We start from the raw sequence: 13,445 nt of genomic DNA on the forward strand, positions 1-13,445 counted from the left end.
ACCCCCCCCACTACACTGCAGTACCATAGCCCAGATGTAGAATGATAGACCTGGACTGCATCTGAAATGGCAGCCTATTCCCTCAACTTATTGTAGTTCTGTGGCCCAGCTATATTAGTCAAATCCCCCTGTCATAGCCCGGAGCTTAGTGTGAAGTTGAAACAGAATTCCCCTGGTGTAGGTTTACACCAGGCAGCTTCCTCTGGGCAGGTGGTCAATAAATATGTCCTTGCTCCTTAGATCAGTATCACATGTGATTCATCAAAACCTAGGGATTCTGGGAGGTCAGTGGGTTTGAGGGCCGCAGGGCCGTCTGTGTGTGGCTCTGGGAGGGGGACTGCTGGTGAACAAAGGGGTATGATGGGGTGAGGAATGGAGAAGTAGAGGGGGAGGAAGAGGGAGTAGAAGAGGTTTGAGTGACTTTGGGGACTGTGGTCACACCTGTTAGTGGCTTAGGATGGATGCCATGCAGCTTTGTGAAACTAAGCTACTGGAACTGGAAGGAAGCCTTGAGTTAAGCTTGAATACAGTACACCAGCACTGCATACGGGGTCAGATACAGTAACAACACACTCAAAATACAGTTACTTTCCTGCAACTTGATAGAGCAGCATCACCAATTCATACTGAGACAAATGCTAATACTGCCCTTTTAAACTGATTCCCTCCTACCAGGATAACCCACAAATGGCTCCTTATTAACCAGCCCAGATATAGAGCAGTTTAATGGTGCGTCCATCCAGTTCAATAGACAGATAACGTCTTTCTGTGTATTTGACCATGTGCTGGTTCTCTGTGTTCACCAGAGAGAGAGCCAGTGTGGTGCAGAGGTCCAGCCAGGCTGGAGGATCCCCTGGGGCAGAGGGAGGCTGTGTTCTTAATGACACCCTATTCCGCCAGTACTTTTGACCAGTGAATAGGGTGCATGTAGGGAATAAGGTGCCATTTGGGACGCAAACAGAGACTGTGTCCTTCAGAAGAGATCATCTTCAGCTGACTGTGCAGCAGCCAAGGCCCCTCTTTCCCCCCTCTTTCCCCCCTCTTTCCCCCCTCTTTCCCCCCTGTCTTTTCCCCCCTCTTTCCCCCTGTCTTTCCCCCCTCTTTCCCCCTGTCTTTTCCCCCTGTCTTTCCCCCCTCTTTCCCTCTGTCTTTTCCCCCTGTCTTTTCCCCCAGTCTTTTCCCCCAGTCTTTTCCCCACTCTTTCTTCCTTCTTTCCCCTGTCACCCCCCCCCCCCCCCCCCCCCCCCCCATCTGTTCCATCTCTTCCCTTTCTCTTCCTCCTGTCGTCCCTCTCTACCCATGGCAACTGTCAGCTCAGGGATAGGGTGTGTAACAGAGGAGCTTCAGTACAGCACACAAGCACTGGGTCGGATACAGTAACAACACAAGCACTGTATACAGGGTCGGATACAGTAACAACACAAGCACTGTATACAGGGTCGGATACAGTAACAACACAAGCACTGTATACAGGGTCGGATGCAGTAACAACACAAGCACTGTATACAGGGTCGGATACAGTAACAACACAAGCACTGTATACAGGGTCGGATACAGTAACAACACAAGCACTGTATACAGGGTCGGATACAGTAACAACACAAGCACTGGGTCGGATACAGTAACAACACAAGCACTGTATACAGGGTCGGATACAGTAACAACACAAGCACTGTATACAGGGTCGGATACAGTAACAACACAAGCACTGTATACAGGGTCGTATACAGTAACAACACAAGCACTGTATACAGGGTCGGATACAGTAACAACACAAGCATAAACACTCACACACACTTTTCTGCAATATGATAAAGTGGTATCATCAATTCATACTGAGAAAAATGCAACTACTGCACTTACAAACCATTTTTACACAATGGGTGTGTGACAGAGGATGATAGTCCTTCAGGATAGAGGATGGTAGTCCTCCAGGATAGAGGATGGTAGGTCCTTCAGGATAGAGGATGGTAGGTCCTCCAGGATAGAGGATGGTAGGTCCTCCAGGATAGAGGATGGTAGTCCTCCAGGATAGAGGATGGTGGTCCTTCAGGATAGAGGATGGTAGGTCCTTCAGGATAGAGGATGGTAGTCCTCCAGGATAGAGGATGGTAGTCCTCCAGGATAGAGGATAGTAGTCCTCCAGGATAGAGGATGGTAGTCCTCCAGGATAGAGGATAGTAGTCCTCCAGGATAGAGTATGGTAGTCTTCCAGGATAGAGGATGGTAGGTCCTTCAGGATAGAGGATGGTAGGTCCTCCAGGATAGAGGATGGTAGGTCCTCCAGGATAGAGGATGGTAGGTCCTCCAGGATAGAGGATGGTAGTCCTCCAGGATAGAGGATGGTGGTCCTTCAGGATAGAGGATGGTAGTCCCCCCGGATATAGGATGGTAGCCCTCCAGGAGAGAGGAGAGGATGGTGGTCGTCCAGGATAGAGGAGAGGATGGTGGTCCTCCAGGTTTAGAGGAGAGGATGTTAGTCCTCCAGGATAGAGGAGAGGCTGGTAGTTGTCAAGACATTGCCCTCTTTGGGTACAGAGAGCACCATCCCCCTCTCTCTGTCTCCTACATTCAGGCTGCTGCGACCTCAGGTTGTACATTCCTGGAGGAGATTATCTCCTCATGGCCACAGTATAGAGAGAGAGTGAGTTTTCATAGAGAGAACTAAGGAATTTCTTCCACCTGACAGAACTGGAGGTCCAAACGACATTTATGTTCTGGAGAAGGTATAAAAGATCGGTGAAGAATCCAGCTAAGAACTGGTCCGTTTGGTACAATTTTGTGAAACTCATGAGAGACAATACGGCCACATTACCATAACGTTGTTTATACAATAGCCTCAGATATGAGGCTTACATCTAATTGTTGTATACGATGAATGAGTGAGGATGGTACTGTTTGTGAAAGTGTGTAATGTGATTTTGGACTGTTTAATGAAGGAAACTCCAATTCCCTTTGGAGTTTAACTAAATCAAAGGACCGCCCATGAGCACAGTTATGGTCGGGTGTCCTGGGACAGGCCTTTTCTGCTCTTCCAAATAAAACCCCCACCCGGGTTTTCTATCACCAGACCAGCTTACCTCGATAACGAGAGGGCCAAGGTTTGAGTAGAGACCATAAACCTGAGTATAAGCTAAGGTTTGAGTAGATGGCTGAATCTTTTAACCATACCACGTGGTTAAACTCTTAGACTATCGATACCGACAGAATAAGAACAAGTCTTTGATATTAATTACTAGTCTGCAGCTAGGAATTCGGTATCATTGAACGCGAAGACCGACAACCGCCGAAACATCTATTCTATAACGACATGAATGAATGTCACTCTGAACTAACCATTCTAACCACGACAGAGAGAGGGCGGACAAACTCTCCAACAGAAACAAACTTTTCAACAGAGATCCCGACGACACACTGAGCGTAAATATATTGATTGATTGCAATTATTCCCGAATGAGTGAGCGTTCATGTGCAAAGGATTAGCATTTCAATTGTTATAATTATCAACTTTGTAGTGTCTCATCTCAGTCGACCCCCACTTCCTTTTTGTCCACTAAGCCGCGATGCCGGTTTAGCCCACTAGGGAAACTCCGTTATCATTTCCTTGTAACTATCTACTGTTTGTTTATGCATTTCTGTGAATTACTTAGTTAGTAAATAAATGATTTAAGACAATTGATGTATGGATGACTCATAGTGAAGACTGGGTTCGTGCAGATAACCAACAATTTACGACGTTTGGAATGAGACTAACATGAGGTAAATAATAATTCATTAATTCGAGGACTAAGTGATCAGATATACAAATATCTGAAAGTTATATTAGGAAAATTATAACTTTAAAATCTGAATATTTTCCTTGGTGCCCCGATTTCCTAGTTAATTACAGTTACATGATTAATCAGTTTAATCGCGTAATAATAATTACAGAGAGTTATTTGATAAAGAAAAGTCTTCCGTTTTAGAGATGCCAAAGACACGACATAGTCCTCCAGGTTTAGAGGAGAGGATGGTAGTCCTCCAGGATAGAGGAGAGGCTGGTAGTCCTCCAGGATAGAGGAGAGGATGGTAGTCCTCCAGGATAGAGGAGAGGATGGTAGTCCACCAGGATAGAGGAGAGGCTGGTAGTCCTCCAGGATAGAGGAGAGGATGGTAGTCCTCCAGGAGAGAGGAGAGGATGGTAGTCCTCCAGGATAGAGGAGAGGCTGGTAGTCCCCCAGGATAGAGGAGAGGATGGTAGTCCTCCAGGATAGAGGAGAGGATGGTAGTCCTCCAGGATAGAGGAGAGGCTGGTAGTCCTCCAGGATAGAGGAGAGGATGGTGGTCCTCCAGGATAGAGGAGAGGATGGTAGTCCTCCAGGATAGAGGAGAGGATGGTAGTCCTCCAGGATAGAGGAGAGGCTGGTAGTCCTCCAGGATAGAGGAGAGGCTGGTAGTCCTCCAGGATAGAGGAGAGGCTGGTAGTCCTCCAGGATAGAGGAGAGGATGGTAGTCCTCCAGGATAGAGGAGAGGATGGTAGTCCTCCAGGATAGAGAAGAGGCTGGTAGTCCTCCAGGATAGAGGAGAGGCTGGTAGTCCTCCAGGATAGAGGAGAGGATGGTAGTCCTCCAGGATAGAGGAGAGGATGGTAGTCCTCCAGGAGAGAGGAGAGGATGGTGGTCCTCCAGGATAGAGGAGAGGATGGTAGTCCTCCAGGATAGAGGAGAGGCTGGTAGTCCTCCAGGATAGAGGAGAGGATGGTGGTCCTCCAGGATAGAGGAGAGGATGGTAGTCCTCCAGAATAGAGGAGAGGATGGTAGTCCTCCAGGATAGAGGAGAGGATGGTAGTCCTCCAGGATAGAGGAGAGGATGGTAGTCCAACAGAAACAAACTTTTCAACAGAGATCCCGACGACACACTGAGCGTAAATATATTGATTGATTGCAATTATTCCCGAATGAGTGAGCGTTCATGTGCAAAGGATTAGCATTTCAATTGTTATAATTATCAACTTTGTAGTGTCTCATCTCAGTCGACCCCCACTTCCTTTTTGTCCACTAAGCCGCGATGCCGGTTTAGCCCACTAGGGAAACTCCGTTATCATTTCCTTGTAACTATCTACTGTTTGTTTATGCATTTCTGTGAATTACTTAGTTAGTAAATAAATGATTTAAGACAATTGATGTATGGATGACTCATAGTGAAGACTGGGTTCGTGCAGATAACCAACAATTTACGACGTTTGGAATGAGACTAACATGAGGTAAATAATAATTCATTAATTCGAAGACTAAGTGATCAGATATTCAAATATCTGAAAGTTATATTAGGAAAATTATAACTTTATAATCTGAATATTTTCCTTGGTGCCCCGATTTCCTAGTTAATTACAGTTACATGATTAATCAGTTTAATCGCGTAATAATAATTACAGAGAGTTATTTGATAAAGAAAAGTCTTCCGTTTTAGAGATGCCAAAGACACGACATAGTCCTCCAGGTTTAGAGGAGAGGATGGTAGTCCTCCAGGTTTAGAGGAGAGGATGGTAGTCCTCCAGGATAGAGGAGAGGCTGGTAGTCCTCCAGGATAGAGGAGAGGCTGGTAGTCCTCCAGGATAGAGGAGAGGATGGTAGTCCTCCAGGATAGAGAAGAGGCTGGTAGTCCTCCAGGATAGAGGAGAGGATGGTAGTCCTCCAGGATAGAGGAGAGGCTGGTAGTCCTCCAGGATAGAGGAGAGGATGGTGGTCCTCCAGGATAGAGGAGAGGATGGTGGTCCTCCAGGATAGAGGAGAGGATGGTAGTCCTCCAGGATAGAGGAGAGGATGGTAGTCCTCCAGGATAGAGGAGAGGATGGTAGTCCTCCAGGATAGAGAAGAGGATGGTAGTCCTCCAGGCATCCTCCAGGTTTAGAGGAGAGGATGGTAGTCCTCCAGGATAGAGGAGAGGATGGTAGTCCTCCAGGTTTAGAGGAGAGGATGGTGGTCCTCCAGGAGAGAGGAGAGGATGGTAGTCCTTCAGGATAGAGGAGAGGATGGTAGTCCTCCAGGTTTAGAGGAGAGGATGGTAGTCCTCCAGGATAGAGGAGAGGATGGTAGTCCTCCAGGATAGAGGAGAGGATGGTAGTCCTCCAGGATAGAGGAGAGGATGGTAGTCCTCCAGGTTTAGAGGAGAGGATGGTAGTCCTCCAGGTTTAGAGGAGAGGATGGTGGTCCTCCAGGAGAGAGGAGAGGATGGTAGTCCCCCAGGTTTAGGGGAGAGGCTGGTAGTCCTCCAGGATAGAGGAGAGGATGGTAGTCCTCCAGGAGAGAGGAGAGGATGGTAGTCCTCCAGGATAGAGGATGGTAGTCCTCCAGGATAGAGGAGAGGATGGTAGTCCTCCAGGTTTAGAGGAGAGGATGGTGGTCCTCCAGGAGAGAGGAGAGGATGGTAGTCCCCCAGGTTTAGGGGAGAGGCTGGTAGTCCTCCAGGATAGAGGAGAGGATGGTAGTCCTCCAGGAGAGAGGAGAGGATGGTAGTCCTCCAGGATAGAGGATGGTAGTCCTCCAGGATAGAGGATGGTAGTCCTCCAGGATAGAGGAGAGGATGGTAGTCCTCCAGGATAGAGGAGAGGATGGTAGTCCTCCAGGATAGAGGAGAGGATGGTAGTCCTCCAGGAGAGAGGAGAGGATGGTAGTCCTCCAGGAGAGAGGAGAGGCTGGTAGTCCTCCAGGATAGAGGAGAGGATGGTAGTCCTCCAGGATAGAGGAGAGGATGGTAGTCCTCCAGGAGAGAGGAGAGGATGCTAGTCCTCCAGGAGAGAGGAGAGGCTGGTAGTCCTCCAGGAGAGAGGAGAGGATGGTAGTCCTTCAGGCATCCTCCAGGATAGAGGAGAAGCTGGTAGTCCTCCAGGATGGTAGTCCTCTGAGAGGCAAGATATACACTGCTCAAAAAAATAAAGGGAACACTTAAACAACACAATGTAACTCCAAGTCAATCACACTTCTGTGAAATCAAACTGTCCACTTAGGAAGCAACACTGATTGACAATACATTTCACATGCTGTTGTGCAAATGGAATAGACAAAAGGTGGAAATTATAGGCAATTAGCAAGACACCCCCAATAAAGGAGTGATTCTGCAGGTGGTGACCACACACCACTTCTCAGTTCCTATGCTTCCTGGCTGATGTTTTGGTCACTTTTGAATGCTGGCGGTGCTTTCACTCTAGTGGTAGCATGAGACGGAGTCTACAACCCACACAAGTGGCTCAGGTAGTGCAGCTCATCCAGGATGGCACATCAATGCGAGCTGTGGCAAGAAGGTTTGCTGTGTCTGTCAGCGTAGTGTCCAGAGCATGGAGGCGCTACCAGGAGACAGGCCAGTACATCAGGAGACGTGGAGGAGGCCGTAGGAGGGCAACAACCCAGCAGCAGGACGCTACCTCCGCCTTTGTGCAAGGAGGTGCACTGCCAGAGCCCTGCAAAATGACCTCCAGCAGGTCACAAATGTGCATGTGTCAGCATATGGTCTCACAAGGGCTCTGAGGATCTCATCTCGGTACCTAATGGCAGTCAGGCTACCTCTGGCGAGCACATGGAGGGCTGTGCGGCCCCACAAAGAAATGCCACCCCACACCATGACTGACCCACCGCCAAACCGGTCATGCTGGAGGATGTTGCAGGCAGCATAACGTTCTCCACGGCGTCTCCAGACTCTGTCACGTCTGTCACATGTGCTCATGTGCTCAGTGTGAACCTGCTTTCATCTGTGAAGAGCACAGGGCGCCAGTGGCGAATTTGCCAATCTTGGTGTTCTCTGGCAAATGCCAAACGTCCTGCACGGTGTTGGGCTGTAAGCACAACCCCCACCTGTGGACGTCGGGCCCTCATACCACCCTCATGGAGTCTGTTTCTGACCGTTTGAGCAGACACATGCACATTTGTGGCCTGCTGGAGGTCATTTTGCAGGGCTCTGGCAATGCTACTCCTGGCACAAAGGCGGAGGTAGCGGTCCTGCTGCTGGGTTGTTGCCCTCCTACGGCCTCCTCCACGTCTCCTGATGTACTGGCCTGTCTCCTGGTAGCGCCTCCATGCTCTGGACACTACGCTGACAGACACAGCAAACCTTCTTGCCACAGCTCGCATTGATGTGCCATCCTGGATGAGCTGCACTACCTGAGCCACTTGCTTGGGTTGTAGACTCCGTTTCATGCTACCACTAGAGTGAGAGCACCGCCAGCATTCAAAAGTGACCAAAACATCAGCCAGGAAGCATAGGAACTGAGAAGTGGTGTGTGGTCACCACCTGCAGAATCACTCCTTTATTGGGGGTGTCTTGCTAATTGCCTATAATTTCCACCTTTTGTCTATTCCATTTGCACAACAGCATGTGAAATGTATTGTCAATCAGTGTTGCTTCCTAACTGGACAGTTTGATTTCACAGAAGTGTGATTGACTTGGAGTTACATTGTGTTGTTTAAGTGTTCCCTTTATTTTTTTGAGCAGTGTAGTTATTAAAACAGAATAGTAAACTGGGTGGTTCGAGCCCTGAATGGTGATTGGCAGACACCTGTGGTGTGTCAAGACAGTATACCACGGGTTTGACAACATATTTATTTTTACTGTTCTATTTTCATTGGTAACCAGTTTATAATAGCAATAAGGCACCTCAGGAGTTTGTGGTATATGGCCAATGTATCACTCCGCGTTGCATCGTGTATAAGAACAGCCCTTAGCCATGCTATATTGGCCATATACCACACCCCCGAGGTGCCTTATTGCTTAAGTAGATAAGTGGTATTATTACCTTGTATTACAAATGGAAAGACTCTCTGTGCTGTGTTGACTGTCCTTTACTGGCATACCAATCACAACATGTCATATAGAGATGGAAAGGGGTAGTATGTAACCTTGTTACAAATAGTAGTACTGTTTGCAATACGTTGACTTTGCAATGTCTACCCTGTATTTCTGATCAATTTGATGTCATTTTAAATGGACACTTTAAATTTTTTATTTATTTCAAAACAAGGACATTTCTAAGTGACCCCAAACTTTTGAACGGTAATGTATGTTATTTAGCTTTATATCTAAATAAGGGACTGTGGTGTACTCCTGCATGAAGCGTTTGTCATTGAATTATCAGTGCGTTAACAGGCTGTGTGTGTGTGTGTGTGTGTGTATTTCAGTGTGAGGAACACCCCTCTCCCGGTGAAGGTTTGCTGCTCGGCTGTCCAGCTGCACATGCGGGGCAAGCCCAAGAGCGTAACCGTGGAGACCAAGGCCGGCCAGGCCAACGCAGACTTCAGGAAGAGCCGCGACGGATTCATCCTCCTGATCCCATCCAACTGAGACAGTCACCACTAGCTCCCCCAGCCAATCACAAATCTGGACCTGGAAGACAGTTCCACTGCTGATTTACATTCTTCCTCTCTAATATAGGACTGATTTAGACCTGGGACACCAGGTGGTGCAGTTCATTATCAGGTAGAACAGAAAACCCAGCAGTCCTCCAGACCTCCAGGCTCAGACTTGAATATCCCTGATTTATCCTCTGGACTGTATCAAAGGGCTACAGTAGAGGGAGAGTGAATCCTCAACCCATTTCTCCACCCATCTCAAAAGATGGTCACCCCTCTAATGTCTGTAGTTCAGACCAGAGATGGTCACCCCTCTAATGTCTGTGGTTCAGGCCAGAGATGGTCACCCCTCTAATGTCTGTGGTTCAGGCCAGAGATGGTCACCCCTCTAATGTCTGTGGTTCAGGCCAGAGATGGTCACCCCTCTAATGTCTGTGGTTCAGGCCAGAGATGGTCACCCCTCTAATGTCTGTGGTTCAGGCCAGAGATGGTCACCCCTCTAATGTCTGTGGTTCAGGCCAGAGATGGTCACCCCTCTAATGTCTGTGGTTCAGGCCAGAGATGGTCACCCCTCTAATGTCTGTGGTTCAGGCCAGAGATGGTCACCCCTCTAATGTCTGTGGTTCAGGCCAGAGATGGTCACCCCTCTAATGTCTGTGGTTCAGGCCAGAGATGGTCACCCCTCTAATGTCTGTGGTTCAGGCCAGAGATGGTCACCCCTCTAATGTCTGTGGTTCAGGTCAGAGATGGTCACCCCTCTAATGTCTGTGGTTCAGGCTTCATCTTATTGGATGAAAACCAATTCACTTTTTACGGCAGCAAGCTAAGGCAAAAGGTTTAGGATTTGTCATTGGCAGTTCAATGTTTTATTGTATTATACAGTATAGGATGCTTACAGGTATAGCCTTTTCACTTTTTTTGTACTTTTCCAAGGATGAAACAAAGACATATAGCCGAGAGACTGAACTACAAACAAGAGTAGCAATATTTCATATAGATTATTCAGACTAATTTATCTTAGCTAGTGTGTTTTTATAACTAGTGTGTTTATATACTGAGATGACAGCTATTTTACTGCTTTTGACCCATGGTGCATTATCTCACCACGATGCCTTGAAAGGACACGATATTCATATCATGACAATGAAAAAAAGAAGAAGTAATTTATTAAAATGTATTTTATCTCATTGTGGTGGCAGTGTTTATTCTACCAGAGTATATTACAATGTTAAGCAATAACGCCCGAGGAGGTATACGGTCTGATATACCATAGCTGTCAGCCAATCAGCATTCAGGGCTCGAACCACCCAGTTTATAATATTTTACATTATGGCCCAATGTTCCAGAGCTTAAGTCCAATGAGAATGATTTGTCCCAGGACCAGGCCTAATTTGGCCCAGAGATACCAGCCCTATATAGTGTAATGTAACTGAGTATATCCTGCTCAATAGCTCTCTCTCTTCTCTATCTCTACCTTTCAATTCAAGGGATTTATTGTCACGGGACATATGTTTACATTGTCAAATCAAGTGAAATAGATAATAAACAAAAGTGAAATTAACAATAAAATATGAACAGTAAACATTACACTCACAAAAGTTCCAAAATAATAATTACATTTCAAATGTCATACTATGTGCAAATAGTTAAAGTACAAAAAGGAAAATAAATTAACATAACTATGGGTTGTATTTATAATGGTGTTTGTTCTTCACTGGTTGACCTTTTCTTGTGGCAACAGGTCACACATCTTGCTGCTGTGATGGCACACTGTGGTATTTCACCCAGTACATATGGGAGTTTATCAAAATTGGGTTAGGTTTTCAAATTCTTTGTGGGTCTGTGTAATCTGAGGGAAATATGTGTATCTTATATGGTCATACATTTGGCAGGAGGTTAGGAAGTGCAGCTCAGTTTCCACCTCATTTTGTGGGCAGTGTGCACATAGCCTGTCTTCTCTTGAGAGCCAGGTCTGCCTTCGGCGGCCTTTCTCAATAGCAAGGCTATGCTCACTAAGTCTGTACATAGTCAAAGCTTTCCTTAAGTTTGGTTCAGTCACAGTGGTCAGGTATTCTGCCACTGTGTACTCTCTGTTTAGGGCCAAATAGCATTCTAGTTTGCTCTGTTTTTTTGTTAATTCTTTCCAATGTGTTAAGTAATTATCTTTTTGTTTTCTCATGATTTGGTTGGGTCTAATTGTGTTGCTGTCCTGGGGCTCTGTGGGATCTGTTTGTGTTTGTGAACAGAGCCCCAGGACCAGCTTGTTTAGGGGACTCTTCTCCAGGTTCATCTCTCTGTAGGTGATGGCTTTGTTATGGAAGGTTTGGGAATCGCTTCCTTTTAGGTGGTTGTAGAATTTAACGGCTCTTTTCTGGATGTTGATAAGTAGCGAGTAGCGGCCTAATTCTGCTCTGCATGCATTATTTGGTGTTTTACGTTGAACACAAAGGATAGTTTTGCAGAATTCTGCATGCAGAGTCTCAATTTGGTGTTTGTCCCATTTTGTGAGTTCTTGGTTGGTGAGCGAGCCCCAGACCTCCATAAAGGACAACCATAAAGGACAATGGGTTCTATAACTGATTCAAGTATTTTTAGCCAGATCCTAATTGGTATGTCGAATTTTATGTTCCTTTTGATGGCATATAAGGCCCTTGCCTTGTCTCTCAGCTCGTTCACAGCTTTGTGGAAGTTACCTGTGGCGCTGATGTTTAGGCCGAGGTATGTATAGTTTTTTTGTGTGCTCTAGGGAAATGGTGTCTAGATGGAATTTGTATTTGTGGTCCTGGCAACAGGGCCTTTCTCTCTCTCTCTCTCTCTCTCTCTCTCTCTCTCTCTCTCTCTCTCTCTCTCTCTCTCTATCTGATTCTGTATTCTCATCCATGCCCTGACATCTTTTCTCTTTCTCTCTCTGTCCCTCTCTTCCTTTCACCATCCTCCCCTCCCCTGACATCCCTCCTGCTGTGAGTCCCTGAGTCCCTTTCTCATCCAATCTGGCAACTCTGTCTATGTGCGTGTGTCTGCGTGCATGTGTGCATGTATCTGCCTTTTTTTGTGTGTCAATCTGTCAATATGTGTGTTTGTCTATTTCCTCGTGTGTGATTTTATTTATTCCTTTGTGAATGTTGTGTCTGTCTGAACATGTCTCGCTCAGATACCTGACAAGTGGAAAAGCCTCCCTCTTCTCTCCCTTAACCTTTTACATTCTTCTGCCCTTTCAAGCTCATTTTCTTTAAATGTCACGACATACTCTTTCTATTCTCCAGTAAAAATTAGAGGGTTAATTACGGTGTAATCTATGCTGTTACACACGGCCTAATATCCATACGATTTTTTGCGGTATCTGTACTTTAATATTTATTTTTTTGATAACTTACTTTTACTCCACTACATTCCTAAATAAAATTTGGTACTTTTTACTCCATACATTTCCCCTGACACCCAAAAGTACTCGTTACATTTTGAATGCTTAGCAGGACAGGAAAATGGTCCATTCATGCACTTATCAAGAGAACATCCCTGGTCATCCCTACTGCCTCTGATCTGGCGGATTCACTAAACAGAGAACATCCCTGGTGATCCCTACTGCCTCTGATCTGGCGGATTCACTAAACAGAGAACATCCCTGGTCAACCCTACTGCCTCTGATCTGGCGGATTCACTAAACAGAGAACATCCCTGGTCAACCCTACTGCCTCTGATCTGGCGGATTCACTAAACAGAGAACATCCCTGGTCATCCCTACTGCCTCTGATCTGGCGGATTCACTAAACAGAGAACATCCCTGGTCATCCCTACTGCCTCTGATCTGGCGGATTCACTAAACAGAGAACATCCCTGGTCAACCCTACTGCCTCTGATCTGGCGGATTCACTAAACACACACGCTTAGTTTTTAAATGATGTTTGAGTGTTAGTGTGCCCCTGGCTATCCCTAAATTAAAATAACAAGAAAATGGTGCTGTCTAGTGTTGTTTTTTTATGGAGCGAGTCTCCAAGGTAGAGTTCCATTCTGGTCCAAAACACTTGACTTTGAATTCAAACTGGATCAATATGAAGTTGTTAAACGCTTTATTTAGTTAACCTTTATCGTATATATTTAGATACTTGTCTTATTCCTGAGGGAGACAG

General features: G+C 46.2%; 1 protein-coding gene across 1 annotated transcript in view; it reads left to right on the forward strand.

Annotated features, from left to right (window-relative positions):
* LOC120022756 (unconventional myosin-Ig-like) overlaps positions 1 to 10,316 on the forward strand; it is an 85,011-nt gene extending 74,695 nt beyond the window's left edge. Inside the window, exon 22 of the mRNA XM_038966749.1 lies at positions 9,154 to 10,316. Within this exon, the coding sequence (XP_038822677.1) occupies positions 9,154 to 9,310 (157 nt within the window). The 3' untranslated portion in view covers positions 9,311 to 10,316. The remainder of the gene's footprint in view (positions 1 to 9,153) is intronic.
* Positions 10,317 to 13,445: the final 3,129 nt, after the last annotated feature.

Source organism: Salvelinus namaycush, chromosome 27, assembly GCF_016432855.1.
Source record: "Salvelinus namaycush isolate Seneca chromosome 27, SaNama_1.0, whole genome shotgun sequence".
Taxonomy (NCBI): Eukaryota; Metazoa; Chordata; class Actinopteri; order Salmoniformes; family Salmonidae; genus Salvelinus; species Salvelinus namaycush.